This window comes from Pyrgilauda ruficollis, unplaced genomic scaffold (assembly GCF_017590135.1).
Source record: "Pyrgilauda ruficollis isolate IOZ18807 unplaced genomic scaffold, ASM1759013v1 scaffold15, whole genome shotgun sequence".
Classification (NCBI taxonomy): Eukaryota; Metazoa; Chordata; class Aves; order Passeriformes; family Passeridae; genus Pyrgilauda; species Pyrgilauda ruficollis.
In genome coordinates, this window is record NW_024513654.1 from 12,688,261 (window position 1) to 12,707,670 (window position 19,410).

Consider the following 19,410-nt stretch of genomic DNA (forward strand, 5'->3'; position numbering starts at 1 on the left):
TTATAGCCTCCCCGCCTTGTCCCGCAGCTCTGGAGGAGGATGGGCAGCCTGGATCTCCTTCCAGACGCAGTGCAAGCCGCACGCCTGCAGCTCGGTGGCGGTCCGTGGCGCTCTCCTCGCAGGACGCTTCTGGTCGTGCAGGAAACCCGCGGACTGTCCCCGCCCGGGCCACCGTGGGGACACCGGGGGAACACGGTAGGGACACCGGGAGCGGCGGGGGCGGGGCCTCGCGCGGGGGCGGGGCCTGCCCCGAGCGCACCAATCAGAAAGCGGCAGCGCGGGCGGGGGACCGGCACGAGACCAAGGCGCCAAACAACCCTTCCTCCCTCGGACGCGGAACGGCGCTCCCGCCTTGCGCTCCCCAGCAGCCAATCACAGCCACGATCCGGCTGCTCACTGCAGAAAGAACCCAATGGGAGACGCAGCTGCTGCGGCCGCTCAGCCAATCAGCGCCTGAGCCCATTGAAAAAGGAAGAGCGAGCCCGTTAGCTCCCACCCGTGACCTGCGGCCGCGCTGGGCGTTCCGGCCGTGTGGGGCGTTCGAGCCGCGGTCCTGGCGATGCTGCCGGCGGCGGCCGCTGCCCTGCGCCGCTCGGGCCCCGCTGCGCCGCCCGTGCCATGACCCGACCGCTCGGCGAGGGGCTGCCGTCTCCGGGCCCTCCCTTCGCCATGTCCCGCCGCCATGTTACGCCGGCGGCCGCGGGCAGAGAGGCGGCCCAGGACTGCAGGTACGGGCGGGGCGCGGCAGAGGAGCGGTCGCGGTCGTCGCCGGGCACCGAGCCCGCCCAGAGGGACGGCCCGGCTGCCGGCGTGCGCCGCGCTGCCCAGGGCGGGTGGCAGGGCTCGGCTCGGCGGGGGTTACCGGGACCCCCCGGAGCATCCCCGGGAGCCCGCCCCGGTGTTCCAGCCGCCGAGGGGCCCGGCCGGGGCCTCCCCATCGGAGCCGGCACGTGTGCCGCTGTTCGTTGGCCAAGGGGTCTGGCCAGGAGTGTCCGGCTAAGTTCTGGCTGGCGTTTCCAGCTCATCCCTCAGAGCCCCGCGGCCGGGCGCTGCCCTGGCGTTACCCGGCCCACCTGCAGGGCTGGGCGGCTTCGGCGGTTCGGCTCTAACCGAGAGCCTCGGGGGTCGGTTCCGCTTCCCAGCCTGCTCCGGCCCGAGCTGCGCCTAACGGTGCCGGGGACGCTGCCCGGGGAGAGCCCGGGCTGCCAGCGGCAGAGTTTATACACCGGGCAAGCTTGCCTGCTAACTAGAGATTCAAATTCTGCCGAAGATTTGAGGCTTTTCAGATGCTGCTGTGTTGTTTCTTGCAGAATGAGACAAGTCATAATTTTCTTATGCTGTTAGTAGCACCTTACTTTGTTCAGATCCTCTGTTTTGGTGGCATTGTCGTTTAAATGAAGGGGACAGGGTAAAAATCACTTTTGCAATCTTTTTTGCCCGTGAAAGTGAAACGAAACTGCAATTTCGGTTTTGTTGCAGTTGTCTAAAAGACTGAGTTTTATTATGTAAGTTTCTGTTTTGACTGTTTTTGTCGTGATTTTTTTTTTTTTTTGTTCTTTTTACAGAGCTTTTCAAGATACTCTGTGTTATCAAAGATGTAGCTTTTTGTAGCATATTCCTATGTTATGGGAATTTGCTATCTCGGAGCTATTGCTAGTGTTTCCATACAGCTTTTTTAAAGGATAGTTTTTATCCAGCCAGAGATAACCACGAATGTCATTGTAAACAGTAACAGCTTTTACCAAATGCTTAGGGGATTGTTTTTTAAGACAAGTGAAAGTATTTCCTCCTTCCCTCTTCCATGCCGGCTGTGTCCTTAGTTTTGAAAGGCCTGTTAGGTTCACCACCTGGCTGTGCAGCTTTTTTCTTTTGTCGGGTCAGCTAATGTATTTATGGGTTTTGCATTTTCTTTTGGGTTTTTAGTGTCTCAGTGGAGCTGAGATTTCACAAAATATGGTGCGATAATTTTTATTTGGGGTAAAAGGTCTTGCAGAATTTATATATATTGCTGAAAAGTGTTGACCAGAGCTGTATAGTGGTTCAGAAAGATACATTAAACAACTGTGATTTTCGTGTTAACAAAAGAGTGGAACACAGTAACCTTCTACTAAAGGGCGGAGATTCTCCTGTGAACTGTTTGTGAACAGTTTTTCACATAGAAAATCATATTTCTCTCTGTACTTTCACATGTATGTGAAAGGCAAGTTGGACAGCCCAGTTCTTTTTCACTTTCTTCCTTGTACTGTATTGAGTTTTTTCTGTTTTTCTTTTCCCCACCCTTTGCTTTTGTCTGAAGTTTCTAGTACACTTCCTTGTCTGAGACACGATACAGAACTTTGGCTGGACAGTTCCTAGCCCTTGCACTCTAAAAAGCAGAGTTACAAACACAAAACAGAAAATATTGCTGGATTAGCACTTCCAAACGAGCCACCTAAGAATAATCACTCACCATCTCTTCATTCACATTAAACTTGAAGAAGGGAAGTGCCTTCATTCCCTGTTGTTTTGTCTAATTATGGAATAACCCGAAATTTTGTTACAAAGCTCTTGGATTTATAATAAAAGACAGCAAAAAGAACAATATGGGAAGGATGTAAGCAGTCATTTGGAATCAGTGGCTGTGGAAACAAGGACAGAGATGGCAGAAGGCCTTGGGTTTTGGTTTTGTTACAAGCTGCCCCTGAAGGCCAGAGTAACTGAGGTTAATTGCTCCCTTTGGGTAGATTAGAGAGAAAGAACACTGAATACCTGGTGTTTATGTATATGCACCCATAGGGTTTATTTTAGGATCATTTGGTTGCAATTGAAATGAGGTATGTAGGCATTTTGGTTATTATCCCTAGTAATATGACAATATAAAAGTATAAAAATACACTTAAGGAAATATATAAGGAAAAGAAAGAAAAAGCAAGGATAGGAGTAGATTGCAGAGATCACCATCATGGATCCAGTGATGAGACTTGATTGTTGCAATTCCAGTGTCTGCTGGTCAAAGTGGTACTTGCAGTCTTGGCCAGGGATGTGGGAAGCCCCCAAAATGTGGAGCTCAGTGGGTTAATGGGTGTTCAGGTGGGAATGCCCAGGTACCTCCCTCGGAGAGGGTGAGTTTAACACTGTCTGTTGCAAGGCCCCAGGAATGAGTCTGGGGACACTTCGGAGATCTTTGGTGGTTTATGACCCCATCCTAGTCTGGTGCTTCTCACACCATGTTTTCTCACAATATGCTTTATCAGAAGGGGTAAATACCTTCAGCCCAAGTGTGAATATGCCAATACCTCCCCCTGGATGGGGGGGTGTTGTTTTACACCTGAGCCAGTTGTGTAAGGGAGGACATTGGTGTGATAAAAAGCATTTTCCCACCTCTGCAGCATCTGTGCCTTGTCATCCTTGTCCCTTACCTGGCTCAAGCCCCAGCTGGTTTTGTCGTGGTCATCCTCTGGTGGTGGGTGTACACCCCCTCCCGTCTTAGGCACCCCATCAGAGGTTTCAACACCACACAAAAACCCTCTCCTTCTCCCCTTCCACTGTGAGGTGCAAACCTGGGCCTCAGCAATATTGCAAAAGATTGCAAACCTGGGCCTCAGCATTTGAGTAAAATGACCTTTAACGTTTCTGTCCCTCACAGTTTGTCTTCAAGATGTGGGTGCACAGAGGAATCTGGGTGGTAACTGAAGATGAGACGTGGCCTGCCAGCCACGCTTCATGTGCACATGGGGCTTTAGAGGGGAAGAAAGAAGTACAGTCACTTAGCTAGGAAAATAGGAATGGTTTGGAAGGATAGGCGGTGTGGAAAGCTCTGGGCACCGGATGATTTCGCAGCCTGAGAGCAGTCCAAGCAAGCACTGGGTGTGTCCTGAGGAATGCGAGGTGGAGAGGGCTTTGCAGAGAGCAGGTGAGGCCCGTGTGGAGTGCAAGGAGGTCTGGGGCAGACAAACAAATCGGTCAGCAGCAACAACAGTGAATAAACCTGCATTTAGTCTTTGGTTCTTCTGCTGAACTGAAGTACAGGGGATCCTGTGTGCTGAAATTTTTCTCTTATTTGAAAGTAGCCGAGTGATAGAAGCAGCAAGAGTTGTTAGGCCGCAAGTTGAGCTTCACTTGAACTACAAGGCTCTGTTGAGTAAGTCAGAGATGGATTATAGCAAAACCTGGGGCTAACAACCTGAGCATTAACAGTTGTTAGACTAGGCAATGTTAATGGCTTAAATATTACTTTAAAATTAATAGCTGGAGTGGACAGCCCATAAGTAGTGGTACATGAACAGTAACAGCCATATTTACAACATGGAGCACAGAACCAACTGAAATTCCCCCTGAAACAGCTGAAGAGGGTGTGAATACGACCACAAAGCACCTCTGGGTAGCAAACAGTGAACCAAGGAACACTGACAAGACTCCAGACCCTAAAATCACTATTGGTCTGGACCGGTGGGTAGTTTAGATTGCCCAGGATTTCTGTTTGTGGTCCCTTTTTTGAGGCACCAGCTTAAGCTACCACCAGGTAACTGATCTGTGCCAGTAGACCTGTCTGATGGAGTTGAGAGCCTGGTGTCCAAAATGTAACACCTGCTGTAGCATGTGGGAGGAACACACATATTTTGTCCTATGTCAAAATGAGCTGGGACAAGCTGGAGGCAGCCAGTCTCTGACAAGTAGTTTCTCTGCTTTCTTTGGTAAGCCAAACCCAGTTTTGTGCACTCACAGATTCTTATTACAGGTTACCTTTTCACTGAGTTACAGGATCTTCAAATATCACTGCTTGCCAGTATCCTGATTTCAGAAGTATCAGTGCATTTTAAACAGCTTTTTGTATTTCTGTAGGTGCTAACAATGCAAAAGCTGTGTCAGAAGATGAAAAAGTGATGATTACAAGCTTAAAGATTCAAAATTAGATCCAAATTCATTTCATTTTGTACAAGTGAGCAGGGGGTTCTTCTGGCCTAAACTTCAGAAATGGTTACTGAATCTTTGGGGACACAGTCATGTATGGATACTTGAATATGTTAGCTTAGTTTCTGGAGTAAGTAGGTTTTGCCTTGGTTATCACTGTTACTCAGGCAATAACAATGTAACTTTGCCTTGGAAGGTACAGAAAGACAAAACTTGGAACCAACCTCTGCTGTTCTTGCAACAACGTGACCAAGTGTTCTCACATCAATTCTTTGTTTGAACTTCTGACCCTTCCAAGGCAGGCACTCAGTATAGCCTTAAAGTCATTAGCAGGCTGTGTGCAGGAAATGAAGATACCAAGTTCGCAGATTCTGATGTATTTTGTTGTTCAAAGTGCACCTTGTTCAGCCAATCTGCCCATTTTTAGAAGTGATATTCTTCAGTGGAGAACACCCTGGTGTTCTCATGCCCCACTTGTTCTTGCCAGAGAAAAAACCCTGATGCAAAGCCAGTGATTACCTTGTGGGTGGCTGTGTTGGAAGCTGGGTGAGATGCTAACTTGGGTTAGCAGCTCAGAGTGCTGGTGGACATGGGGAGGTTGTTAAATGGCACAATGTCATCACAAAATGTGCTGGTGAGGTCAGGCCCATTCAGGACAGTTTAGTTTAAGGTGGAAGGGTGGCTGAGATTTGCCAGGATTATAAAGAAAACAGTTTGAGTAAGGAAACTGACAGGTTTAACTTCATTAGTCCAGCAGAGTGAAGGCTAAAAGGTGAAGATGATGATGATGCTTTTTCTGATTTATCAGAAATAAGAACTGGCATGAAAGAAAATCTGTAGAAATAATTTACAGTATTTTAATTATATAACATTCAATGAATGTCCATTTAATTATTGCTCTTTTATAAAGATAAGTTGTGTTTTCTCTTCAGAAACCAGTTGATTACGGAGTTCTTCAAGCCAGTTTTAAGTCAAGGTAAATATGTTTTTTTCTAAGTTGAAGACATTTATATGAATTTTAATTATGTAAGCATGCAGAATGATAATTCAGTCTCATTCCACAGTGGAGCAGCAACATAATGAGTATAGCTTACCAAATATATCAAAATGAGCACATTAAAATTTTTTCTAATAATGCAACTGAAAATATCAATTTCCTGTTTAAACTAATTTTTTTAAATAGTGATGCAGTTATTATTTCAAGTTCTGTCTCATGCTTAAGCCAAATTGTTTATAACAACTGAAGCTGCATCTTAGGTCATGTGATTCTTTGCATGGCAGTAGCAAAACTGGATGATTAAGTGAATTAATTTTGGATTACATGGGAGAGAGAGAGAAAATAGCAAGTAATACACTATAATAAGGTTTGTTGTTTTGTTTTTAGGGTTTTTTTTCCAATATAGTTTTTGTGAATAATTGGTCTTTTATCTCCTACACCATGTCCATAAAGACAGAACTGTGCTGTCCTCACCAGACAAAGGAAATGTAAAAGATGAAGGAATGGGACTGTCAGTCTTATGCGCTGAAGGTTTTGAAAGGAATTCACCTTCTCCAAGGAAGGTCAGAAGAAAAAGATGCCAGACCAAACACCAAATGAGTCCTGTGGTAGGTGTCTTTTGGAAAAGAATTGAGGAAAAGGACAGTGCGAACATGTCAGAGAATGGCAGAGTGAGCAGGGCCCTGGGTTCATTGCAGCCAAAAGTTGTGATTCAGAAACTCCTCATTGCTGCAGGGTCTCAGGTGCATTCCTTGACCAAAAAGGAAAAGACTGCCTAGCCAGAACAAGGAAAGAAATGAAAAGTGTCTGGGTTTAAGGAGAGCTCCATTGTCTTATGGAAATAGTTGGGCAGAGAAGAATGACTGCATGGATCTCACAGATGCCAGCTCAGACTCTGACAAATGGGTTTCACCTGCAGAAGCTGATATTTGAAAAGCCTGGGCTGGAAAAATGGCACTGTGAACACCACATCTCTGTGCTCAAGCCAGATTTCCCCAGTGGCCTGCTCTCCTACTGATTCTGCATTTAGGTTGTCACTGGAAGCTCTCTGCAGAGAAAGGGAATGTGAGAAGCAGAAATTGAAACAATCTGATCCACATCCTGTAAAGCCATTCTAAGGAACAAATGTTTTCTATCAGTTATTCAAGGTGCAAATCAGTGACCCATTGTGCATGTGAATTTTTAAATTTTTAGATTTTTGAAATTTTACACAGTAAGATCAGATTCTCGGTGCTGCCTTTTTCAAATGTAACACGCGTTTATGTTCTCTTGCTATTCCTTTGTAAGTTTTAGGTCATGCTTGGGTAACCGGTTCTTAATAATTTTGCAATCAGTGAAAAATCCTGTTTTAAAAGCAGGGGAGATATTTTGGGCTAGATGCAAGCATGGAAATGCAATAGAAATTGTAACTTGAAATTGTATTTTCTAGCAAAAGATGCCTTTATCTTAAATGCCTTATCTTGTGTTTTCTTACAATGTAGCTTTGGGGACAGACTGGCAAATTTCTTCTATTTAGAAGCTGCAGTTAAGAGCAGTTCAGATTTATGCATTTGAGCCAGAGTATTTAGATAGAGATGGGCGTGGTCCTATTGCAAATGTAGTATTTAATTACAGGTCACTTTTAATCTGAAGGAAAAAGTATAGAATTTGGTTCTGGAGAGATCTTTGCAGCTGTGTTTAAAATTTGTCTTGAAATAAGGTCCATTAACATGTTTCTGGAGTTGTGTGGAACTAACTCTGTGCTAGGTTCAACACTGGTTTTTAAAAGTATACAATTAACTTTTTTTCCTCCCTCTGTCTTTGTTTTTAGGGAAATGGATGTCCTGTAAGAAAAATAATGCCTTTTGGCTCAAGGGAGATTGCCCCAGGTATGAACATTGCTGTTAATATAGAATTAATTAATCAAATTCGTCACTTCATGTCTATTTTTGATGGCTTTTTTTTCTTGAAATTGTTCTTTTACTAAAACAATAATTGCTACTGAATAGTCAATATTATTTCTAATATATGGCAAGTTTTAATAGCTTCAAAAGTAGTTTAGGATTTTAGTGTAAAATGTGTTGATTGTAACTTAATTAGAATTTGTGATATTCCTTTGTCTTAAAACTTTGATCCCAGATTTTTTTTTTAATGGTTTCTCTTGTGTTTTGGATAATCCACACTTTCTGTGGTGGTTAATAATTTGTGCCTTTTAGTTTAATCCAGAAAGAATATTCTTGTTGAACCAACCACTAAAGTTGAGCTGGTTTTTTGTTGTTGATCTTTTTTAACCACATAATTTTGTTCTGTGAGTGGTAGAATGGAATCTGAAAAGCTTGAGGTAGGTCAGTAGGAAGATAAACTTTAAAAAGAAAAATAAAGCGGGTCTTTGGCTGTGGAAGCTCAGACTGTTTGCTGCTCTAGTCCTAGTTGACTTAAAAACAGAAGTTAGTTTTTAAAATGGAAAACTGTTACATGTTTGTTTTTTAAGACAATTAGTGTTACTATTTTGATTTTTTTTAACCTGATAATGATGTTTTATCTTTTTCTCCAACACTTTACAGATGACCCAACTCAACTAAGGCTAACACAGGTTTTAGAACATGAGGCATCTTCTCCACATGCATTAAGAACATCATCTGAGATGGCCTCTGGTGCACCAAAGAGCCCAGCTGCTCCTTCACACTTCCTTAAGGTGTCCTTTGGGCTATCCAAACCGAGAGACTCTCCTGGGAAAAGAAAACAATCTGCCATGAGTGTGGATGCAGATAGTCCAGAGCAATCTGAAGTGAACGACCCTGATTTTAGTAGACCATCAAAATGCAAGAATTTGAAGTGTGGCTTTGTAAAAAATATCTTTTTGAAGTCTCCTCATGATGATGTTCTGCAACTCAAGGAGCCTGCTGCCCTGTCTAGACATGATTTGACTCTTTCAGAGGAATTCCTCAACTCAAGCAATGAAAAGGAGAAAAATAATTACTCCACTGTAGTTTTTTCACCTTCATATTCTGCACACAGTCCTGCTAAAAATAACCACATTTCTGTTGTGGATACCAAAGAGAATCAATTGCAGCTGGCTAACTCATGCTTTTCCTTGGAAAAGTCCCTTCCTTTTTCTCAGGAAAAAAGTACTGTATTGCTTTCTCCCCATTACTTAACACAAACAAAAGGTATGAAATCCCCTCTCCAGGTTGCTGGCTTATCTCAGGTATTGGATGTTAGGAAAGAGCAAGATAAAAGACCAGAAAGACATGAACGGAATAAAGGATGCAGTATTCAACCCAGCAACAGTTTTTCAAATGCAGTCCCTGAGATTTCTGAAAATACTTCTGATTCCTGTAGAATGGAAATCTCTGGCAGACTTGGACTGTCCCCAGAGACTGGCAAAGGTGTTCCCCCTTCATGGCCTTTGGAAGAGCCTTTTGTGGACAGCAGCCATGAGTCTTCGCAACCCTCAGGAGAGCTGGAAGTTAAAAGGAACTCTACACACAAGTCCAAGCTGAGCAGAAAATGGCAAAGCAGCTCTGAGAGTGAAGATGACATTTTGGAATCCATTCTAGATGATGATGATGAAGAGGAAGCATTAATGCCACTGCAAAGAATGCTTAGTTCAAACCACAGGCAGAGTCTCAAACCACAGGCAAAAACCCTGGAAGACTCCTTTGACAATGCTTCTCAGGACACTGTAACTCCATTACTGAAGCTTCATGTAAGTTGGCTAAAAGCCAGAAAAAGACATTCTTTCAAGTATTCTTTTAGAGATGTTATTTGCAAGAAAAATAATAGAGATTTTAGCAGAGTGCAAGGCCCAGTGGGTCGTAGGTTATTACCCCATATTTCAAAATTTAGGAGAATAAAATTTTATATAGTAGGTATATACCACCAAAACACAGATGGAGGCCCAGTTGATGGAGACATCTCATACTCAAAAAGAAAATTGCCTCCAACCTCACCTGTTCCATCTGGCACATACAGACAGCAGCTTGTTCAGGTGTGCCACAGAACTCATTTCTGCTATTTAGCTCAGTTTTATAAACAAATGACAAGCTGCTCCAGCAGCTGAGATGTCCAGTAGTCTTTAGTACCTATTCAGTCAGGATGTGTGTGACTGATTGGTAATAGTTACTTTACATTAATTTTAGTCAAAAATGTACCAACACTCAGCCACCTCTTGCTGATTCTCATTATTATGCCATTAAAGCTATTGCAGAGTATAATGAGATAACACAACATAAAGCTGATTATCTGCTTTTATATGATTTTCTCCCTTATTCATAATGCATGATAATTCAGAATTATTTGCCTGCAAAACTGGTTACTTGGCTTAAGGGTCCTGTGCTGCTGTACAATTACAGTGTAGTTGGAGCAGGGATGTGCTTGTTTCTGTGCTTGTCCTGGGAATGGCTGAAAGATGGTTTGTGCAGCCAGATTGATTTAGCTCTATCCCTCCTGGTTGTTTTTAGGAGTTCTGTTTTTGCTGTTTCACCCTCCCAAAGATAGGAGGCTACGTTTAGAAAATGTGTGCAGTCTAATGTTTTTGTTTTCCTAGTCAAGTAAGGTTTTGATGAGCTGAAGTTAACTGGAGGAATCTGATGTAGACATTTAGAGGTCTGTGTGCTAGACTCCAGTCATATAGCCTTGCCACAGTCTGTGGTTGGCAGAGATCTGAGAGAGTAAGTGTGGTCTTTTCTTTGAGGTTCTATTTCATGGAAATTGGAAGTATTTTAGGATTTCAAAAAGCTGAATGAATTCTGATCACAAGGCATAGACTATGTCTTTGAATCCCTGTATACAGGATTTTATGGTGATGAATTGGTGTTTTTAAAATTAGCTCATTTGTTCAATAAGAGCTTGTCAAATAGGTGGTGGTTTTGAAGTTTTATTGTAAAATGATGTTTTAACAGGGAAGGTCCTGCAGTGGGTCTTAGTGTGGCAGTCCTGACAGTTGGTACAGGCTGGAAATGGCTGTATTTAAACAAAGAGATTTCATACTGAGCCTGGCTGGGTTGGAATTAATTTTCTTTATAACAGCTGTATGGTGCTGTGTGTTTCAGACAAAACCAGTGTTGATAATAGACCAGTTTTCTACCTGTTGTGGAGCACTAGCACAGCATCAAGGCTTTGTCTTCTTCCTGTGCTGCCCCCATAGAGCAGACAAAAAGCTGGGAGGGAACAGAGCCTGGAAAGCAGACCCTGAATGACCAAAGGGATATATTCCATGCCACATAATGTCATGCTCAGCAATCAAAATCTGAGTGGGGGGATTTGGTCTGGCATGTAGCCATTGCTCAGAGTGTAGTTGGGCATCCCTCTGCTTGTCAGAGGTGCTGACTGACTGCTTGTATAGCTTTTTCTTTTCTTGCTTGTGCCTTTTCCCTTACTAAACTATTTTTATCTTAACCTATGAATTCTCTCTCTTTGCTTTTCTTGCTTTTCTTTTCACTGCCCTGCACCACTGGCTGGGGAAATAACCAAGCTGTGTGGTGCTTAGCTGCTGGCTGGGGTCAGCCCATCACCAGTTTCTAAAGTGGAAAACAAATAGCAGAATACCTGTATAAATTCTCTCTTCTGCCTTCCCCTCACCTCATGCCTTTCAATCTCTGATAGGGTTTATTTGTTGGCTGAGTTACCATCTCCGTGGGCAGATGTTGAGCAGCCATAATTATTATGTGTTCTTATGATTCTGTAATCAAGAGTGTTATAGATCAGACTTGTGTGGTTTCACATGTATTTCACAATCTCAGCCAACATGACACGTGATTAATGGTTAAACCCGATAAACACATGCAGCCAATGCTTGTGGGACATGTGTGTGACCACAACATTGGGCTGGCTTGTTCCTGGTATAATTAATGGCCAAGTAAGGCAAAACAGTTAAGAACAATCCCAGCATTTCCATGACCATGATTTTTGTGTACATCCACATTCTTCTCTTGTAAGAAAGGATGTATGTGTACATTGGAATAAAGCTTTGATTCCCTGTTTGTTCAACAGCTACTTGACAGATATTAACCAAATATAAAATCAGCTAAGTCTTGCAGATTTCCCACACAAAGACATGCTGCTCTTATATTTAAGAGATGACTGAATATCAAGATGGTGTCAGAAGAGCTGTGTTTGTCCAAAGAATGGAATCATGGCCATAAAAGTTTTCAAATCTGTTACCTGCTACAAGCTGAATAAAAGACTGGCTACTGAAAACCAAGCCACTAGCAAAATTTATTAAAACGTTTTGTGTGTTATGTTTATTACCTCCTTAATTTGGTTTTGTATTGGGATTTTGATTGGAAGTTTTGTTTTGTTTGATTAATTTAGAGGTCATTTAGCAAACACTGGAGTTTTGCCCTCTAGGGACTCTGAAAGCAAAAGAACTGAGTAATTTTTGGAAGTTCCTGTCTCATGCACAAGAATGGGGATTCCCAGAGTCTCAGTGGATGATAATAATAGTAAAGTTGTGAGGTAAAAGGTTTCTGATGGTAATGTTCTTGGTGAAGGATAGCTGAAGGTTAGCCCCAGACATGCAGAGACTTGCTTCACTGTTCAGATCCACTGTGAAGCAATTATTTCTAAATTAGTCATTGAGAAAGATTTGACCATTATGTGAAATTGTCAAGGGATTGAGAAACTTAAACTGATAATCATCCTGTTTCACAGGGTCTCCTTTAGGTTTATATCTGTGTGTAAAATACTAAAATTAGGAGAAATTTCTATTTTGATTATTGTCTAATGATGAATTGATGGCTTATGGTATTTTTTAAAATGTCTTGCTATTTCATTTACAGCTTTCGAAGACTCCTGTTATAAGCAAGGTGTCCTATGTGAACAGCTTAGATCATCTCTTGAAGGAGAAAGAAGAATCTAGAAGGTTTGTTTCTTAAAGCTGGTTTGAATAATGCGGGATGGTGTTGTAGAAGCTTGGATTTGCCTTGTCTCCCCAGAACTGATGGAGTTTGATCAGCAGCAAGCTAAGCTTTGCCTGCTGATGCCACCAACATACAACTGAACTGACAGGACCTACAAGTGTTGCTTAAATGGTAAAAGCTGAATGACAGGCTTCTTCATAGCAACAAGGAATGATTTGTGATCCATCTGTTTACCCCTGAAGAGCCAGGCTAAATTTACTGATGCCTTCGTTTTAGGTCACTGTGCCAGCTAGCAGCTGCTGGTCAGGCATGAAATAGAAATATTTATGTAGACTGACTGTACTAGTTTTTTCAAAGGCATTTGCAGCTCAGTATTGGCCAAATTTTGCAGGCAATGGGTGTCTGAGTAGTTACACAGGTCACTGAACAGAACTAATGAGTATTCTTACAAGAGATCTTTTGGGTAGGAAGTGAAATGTGGTTTATGTATTAATGGCAAGTGGTGGTGATGAGTATATGTGTTTAACTGCTTATGTGATTAACTGTTTGGATTAAAGAATTTGACCCTGGTAACCATGGGCTGACTGCCCATGGAGTAGCAGATACTCCTGTAACTAATAGTGTTTAACAAATAAAATACTTGTTTGGTGCTTAAAAAAAAAGCAAACACTCAGCCACAAGATCGAAAGTTTTGTGTAATTACAAAAACTTTATCAGAGGTTGGTTGAGTATTTGTGTCTGACAAGCCAGTGATTGATTGTGCTGTTGGAAATTCATTAGGTTCTGGGAAAAAATCACTTTGTGTCTTGGAATAGTAAGATGCTTGGGTTTTACACAGATGCAATGCCTCACATGGTTTTGCGGTGTATAAATGGCTCCTGACTCCAGGGTTCACATTCAGAGCTTGGGTTTTGTTGATTATGTTCTAAATATGAAATGGTGATGGTATGCTCTGCTGCTGCTGTTATTTCAGGTTAGAGGAAATAGCGAAACAGTTACAGGAAGACATAGAAAGAGAGGACAATGCTTCAGATGGAGAAAAAGAAGACAATGCCAGTGGAGATGATCTCTTGGAAGAACACAGGTCCTTGCAACTCCAAAACCAATGAAATCTTGATCTCTGCTTTTCTAGCTGTTTTTTTCCCTAACCTCTCTCTGTTTCCAACTATTGTCAATATGTTTAATGAGAACCATATTAAAATCTTTTGAGGTTGGGTGGATTTCCTTGGGTGCAACTGTATTCTAACAATTCAGCTTTCATGTAAGACTGATGTGTTCATGACCTACAAATAACCTTCTCAAGCAGCAAATAGCTTCTCAGTGTTTGAATTGTAAAAGCAATTTTGAATTTTACAGGGCGTTTATAAAGAGATTTTCAGTAGCAACTTATGTTATACCTGACAAACACCCTGGAGAAGATTTATTTGATTTATCAGCTGCTGGGAAAATCTTCACTCAACATAACCTTGACTTGAGGAATTTTCACTTGGTCCCTCACAATCGTATAGAATATCTGCTTGTGAAGTAAGAATATGCTCTTCACTTTGGTGTGTTTACTTGTACAATTTTCTTGTTATTTTTAGCAGTTTTAAGGTACTATCTAATCTTTGCATGAAAATGAGCTGTCTTACTAAATAGGCAAGACTGGTTCCCTTTCCTTGGAATTTTCCTTTCTGCGTTAGCTTTACAGAACAGTAAATTGTAATTTGAAGCTTCCTTCTTTCCTCCTCTGGAATTCTTGAAAAACCTCTTAAATGAGACATGAGGAAAAACAGCTGTTCTGGCCTCTTCTGTGTTTCTACCACACTGGGCTATCAGTGATAACCTTACCAGTTTGTGGGAGACAAAAGCAGAAGTGAAATGTTATAATGAACACAAGCTTAACCATGTGCAGACTGAAAGACCTTTGTGGTTACCTGTTTGTGACCTTCTAGTGTTACATTATGTCTGCTGAAAGACTTCTGGTGCTTCCGTCCTGGCTGGGCCTGGCCCTTGGGGCTCCATCTAACGAGGATTGCAGAGGCCAGGGTCTGACATCTGTTAGATTCTGTCACTGAGCCACTGTCTGTGTGTACTTAAACAACTGCTCCGTAACCCACAGGCATCTCTGCTCTATGTTTGTGAGGCTGTCACACTACAGATAGCTGGACAAATACTTGCCTAATGCCACAAGTGTAAATCCTGAAAATTTCTGGTTATTTTGTTTGGTATTTTATTCCAAACATGCATCAGAGGAACTGAGAGAATTCAGTTACTCTTAAAGGATTTTATGTACATGTGTATGTATGGCTGCGGGTGTGAAGAGGAGGAGAGTGACTTTTCATCTCTTGAGGAAGTGGTGTTTGTGATACACTCCTTTGGCTTCAGGCCTTTCTATTAATGTTTTGAAGATCACAAGGGTATGAGCTTCAAAAGCATCTTGTAAATCAGTGACTAGAGGAATGAGGATTAAACTGATCATCCCTTGCAGAAGGCAATTATGATTTAATTGCTTATGCATTCAGCCCAGTTGGCACATGGAGGTCTTACCAGTCAGGCAGGCAGAGGGTATATGCAGGAGTTAGGACACAGATCTCTCGACAGAGTTACCTGATTTAGTAGATAGAGAGAACAGAGGAGACTAAAGAAGGGTGTGTGGGAAACTGGATATCTTTAATTCAGCTGCTTATGACATCCCTAACTTTCTAAAGAAGAATCCTAGAAGAATCCTAGAATATCCTGAATTGGAAGGGACCCACAGGGATCATCAAGTCCAACTCTTCAGGGAATAGTCCATGTGGGATTTGAGCCCATGAAATTGGTGCTACCAGCACCCTGCTCTGACCAAGTGAACTCATCTGGGTGACTAAAGCTCCAATAATTCAGTAATAGCAATGGCACACTTTGTTATCCCAACAGCTACTGTTTGCACCGCACAGATTTGCACAGTGAGATTAGGCTGTGGGATTTTAATTACATTAGTTTGCCCTCCAGACCCTTTATTTAAAAGGAAATTTTAAAAATTTTGAAAACAGTATTTTTTCCACTCTTATTCTGAAAATGTTGGTGAAGGTCATTGGACAGTTAAAAATCTTATTTAATAGTCTTATTGAGCATAGCAGGCTGTCTGTGTAGTCAGGTATAGTGGTTCATAGACCAATGGTGTAAATCAATGTTTGTTTGAAACTATTATTTCCTAATAATACAGATGTTTCCAGACTGTACAGTATGGCTTTATACAGAGAAAGATATTTGTTCTAAAGGACATTTGTAAAGTTGATTGCTATTAAAAATCAAGGCTTGATTACTATGACATTTTATATAAGTAATAACATAAGAATAACATCTGTTTTGCATATTCAGATCTTTCTTTGCTGTTGATAATGATCTGAGGGGTGAGGAAGTTCATATGTTTTTGTGAAAGTGATGATGCAACCACTAATCAATTTCTATCCTCTTTCCTTGCCCCCATTTTTCTCTTACAGTTCTAGTGTAACACAGCAACTTTTTTTAGTTGTTAATGGCATTCTAAGTTCTGCTTACCGTGATACATTGTGTCCCATACCAATTCTGAAGTGGCTGTTCCAGGTAAGTTTGTGCTATTCATGCAGTTATCATGACTCTGTGCATGTCTGATATTTTTCCTGGAGCCAGTTGAAGCAGCTTGTGAATCTCTTCCATTAACAACTTTTAAATCAGACATTATATTTTCCCCCGGGTTGTAATTTGTTCTCCCATCTGAAATGCTTTGATTGTCACTAGGGGTAAAACAACTGAGAGCCTTTTCTCCACACTGAGTGAATGCAAAGCTGCATGTCCATGTTCATATATGCTAGTGCATTGAAAAATGACACAATAAGTGAGGAGAGGTGCTGTGGGCTAAATCATGAGCAAATGCTAATCTTGTTTCCTTTCACTCTTAGAAAAACAGCACATGCTGCAGTATATAAAAGTGCAAAAGTACAATTTTCTACATATATCATCTTCTAAGTCATCAGTGATACCAGCATTATCAGATAATTTTCATTTGGAAAAGGCTTATGGCTCAGGAAGAAGCCTGGAGTCATTCACAAAGGAAGTGTGGTGACTCTCTCCTTTCAAGATATCTGTCACAGTGTCTGAATCACCAGGAATTTGCACAGTGCTGTTACTCACAGAAATGCCTCCCTCCAGTCTCCATTCTGTTTTTAATTGCCACATTCTAACTTCACCTGAAACAAAAAGAAATCTGGACCACCTGGGTAATTGCAGCTTCAGTCTGTTGACTGGCTTTCTACTTTTGCCAAAAGCAAAACATTTTGCTTTTCCGTGTCCTTCCCTCCAGCCAGTTAAAAAATTGCTTTTCCCCTTTCTGTGAGCTCTGGTGGTCCACTAATAAGGAAGAAGTGTGAGCCAATTGAGATCACTTACAGAGCAGGAAACTGTCCAGCACTTGGGGGAGAAAGAGTTTTTGTTGGGCCAGTGAAGTGCTCCAAGAAACCTGAACTGTACTTCATAGTCATGTTTTTGTAGTTAAGAGTTATGTGAAAAACTAAGAATTCATTGTTTTGGTTTAGTATTGCATATGTCCAACTTGTCTGTGACTGGAAAAGGGTGTAGTTAACTCTGTTGCCTTCACTCCTGTTCAGGGAGCTCAGTTTGATCACAGATACAAATGGGTTCCAAAGGGGTATGTGATACTTTCTATTCTCCTAACCCTCAGAACTTGTTTGTAAACCAACATGGAGTTACAGCATTCTGATACTGTAAATAATTAATTTTACAGTATTCATATCATCTTTGCACTGCTTGAAATAATAAATGTTCACAGTATTCTGTTCTGATTGGTGTATCTTGCTTAAGAGGCTTGTTTGTTTGTTTTTAAATTTGTTACTGATTTTGCTCTGCTGGGAAGTTTGGAGTTGTTTTTGTGGGGTTTTTCTCTAATTAAAAGAAAACTGATGCCATGATGCAGCTTGGTTTTTGATGCATAGCTCCTTCCCTCTTCACAGATGATGTCTATTCATTCTGACCATTGTGTTTCCACCAAGATCTTAGACAGATTGATGGAGTTATCACTAAAAAACTGTAAGTATTTGAAGGATGGAAAACTGACCACCTGAGTGGTCACTCTCTTCTCTTCAGTTTAGAAAAGTGTTAGTGAGGAAGTAAAAGGCACTAGTTCTGTTGGGTGATTTTGGCTGGAATTTGGGCTCTATTTTTACTAATGTAATGCAGAACTGCTGGGGGCTGACCTTCATTGAGTGTGTGCATCCTGTATCACAGTATGGCACATACCTCCAAAGTAGTGCATCCAGTACAGAGCCTTTTAAACTCACTCCTGGTATTTCACAAACAGAATTGACCTGAAGAGAAGCTCAGTCTGCACAAAAGTTTGCCCTCCTTTCTATTTTTTACTTTGGATGATGTGGACATTTGTAGCTTAAGAATTACAAGATGTTTTTCACATTGTCATTCCCAGTATGTAGCACTTCATGATTTATTTTCCAGACAGATGACAAAAATGAGGTGAATCATACACCTGCACAGAAACACTTTGAAGGATCTGCTTCAGCCCACAGTGCTGCTAATATCTTCTATGTTTTGTCTTCTTCCTTTGTCTGTACTCAAATATTTCTCCACTACAAGTTTCTTTCTATGTTCTCCATGTTTTCATTCAGATCCATCAAAAGTGACATTCATTTAAGACTACCAGTTGACATTGTTAAAGTAATGTGGTTCTCTTGAAGTGTTTGCTCAGGCCTGTCCAAACTGTACCCTGTATTTTAATTCTTGTTTGAAATCAGAGCTGATATCAGAGGGAATGTAGCCTCCTTTATTTTATGCCTTGCTGGCATTAGGCTTGATTCTGAATGAACAGTTCAAGATAATGAATAAGCATTCAAACAATTAAGGCTGGGAGTTCCTTGTTTACCACTTCTGTTCCAGAAAACTTGCTTGTTTTCAAATCTTACTTAGCTTCTCTTCTAGTCCCACTGTGATAACACCCTCTTACCTTTGCCTACACAGGCAGTAATTTAGTGTTCTCTTAGACAAAAATATTGCCTTGTTGCTTGTTCTGCTGTTTGTGATGAAAGAGAACTATGACAGAAAATGGGTGGAACTTGAAAGTAATTGAACTGTTATGTAGGCAAGTTGTTTCCCTAGTGTAAAATACTGTATTAGACTTTTTTTCCTCCCTCCTTGTTCTGAAAATAAGCTTACTGTTTAATGTACTGACTCCTCTGAGATGAGAGCTGGTAGAATTGATGCCAACTGCTAAGCTTATTTGTTTCCCTTAAAAGGAACTAATGCTAAGAACTAAATTTATGCTAAACCATTGCATGTCTCTTATTTGTAGCTTCCATCAGTGATGAGCAGCTTAAACCATGGATTCCTTCAATAGCTGATATATCAACTGTTTTTGTCAATATGGGTGTTGGGTTCAGATCTCTCTTTCCATTGCAACATCTTCAACCCCCCTTCACCGAGCATGATATTTTGTAAGTGTTTTCCTTTTGATTTTTTTTTTGCCTAGATCCTGTGAAAGCAAGTTTTTTTTGCTTAGAATGTAGAATCAGAAGTTTCTTTATTTCCTTTCCCATACTCGATAAGTTCTTGCTCAGGTCTTAGTAAGAATAAATAACCCTGGAATTCAAACAATGCCTTCTAGATAAGGATTCAGCAAACCAGAGCCTTGTCCTTTGTCCTGCATCTTCCTAA

The 19,410-nt window shown here is 41.5% G+C and overlaps 1 protein-coding gene across 2 annotated transcripts in view; it reads left to right on the forward strand.

Moving 5' to 3' along the window:
* The first annotated feature begins 484 nt into the window (after positions 1 to 484).
* SLF2 (SMC5-SMC6 complex localization factor 2) overlaps positions 485 to 19,410 on the forward strand; it is a 29,402-nt gene continuing 10,476 nt past the window's right edge. For both annotated transcript variants that reach the window (XM_041461505.1, XM_041461506.1), the window contains exons 1-11: positions 485 to 728; positions 5,823 to 5,866; positions 6,341 to 6,495; positions 7,698 to 7,755; positions 8,431 to 9,575; positions 12,649 to 12,731; positions 13,703 to 13,813; positions 14,086 to 14,253; positions 16,194 to 16,296; positions 17,700 to 17,775; positions 19,049 to 19,190. In XM_041461505.1, coding sequence (XP_041317439.1) covers positions 619 to 728; positions 5,823 to 5,866; positions 6,341 to 6,495; positions 7,698 to 7,755; positions 8,431 to 9,575; positions 12,649 to 12,731; positions 13,703 to 13,813; positions 14,086 to 14,253; positions 16,194 to 16,296; positions 17,700 to 17,775; positions 19,049 to 19,190 — 2,195 coding nt within the window. In that variant the 5' untranslated portion in view covers positions 485 to 618. The remainder of the gene's footprint in view (positions 729 to 5,822; positions 5,867 to 6,340; positions 6,496 to 7,697; positions 7,756 to 8,430; positions 9,576 to 12,648; positions 12,732 to 13,702; positions 13,814 to 14,085; positions 14,254 to 16,193; positions 16,297 to 17,699; positions 17,776 to 19,048; positions 19,191 to 19,410) is intronic.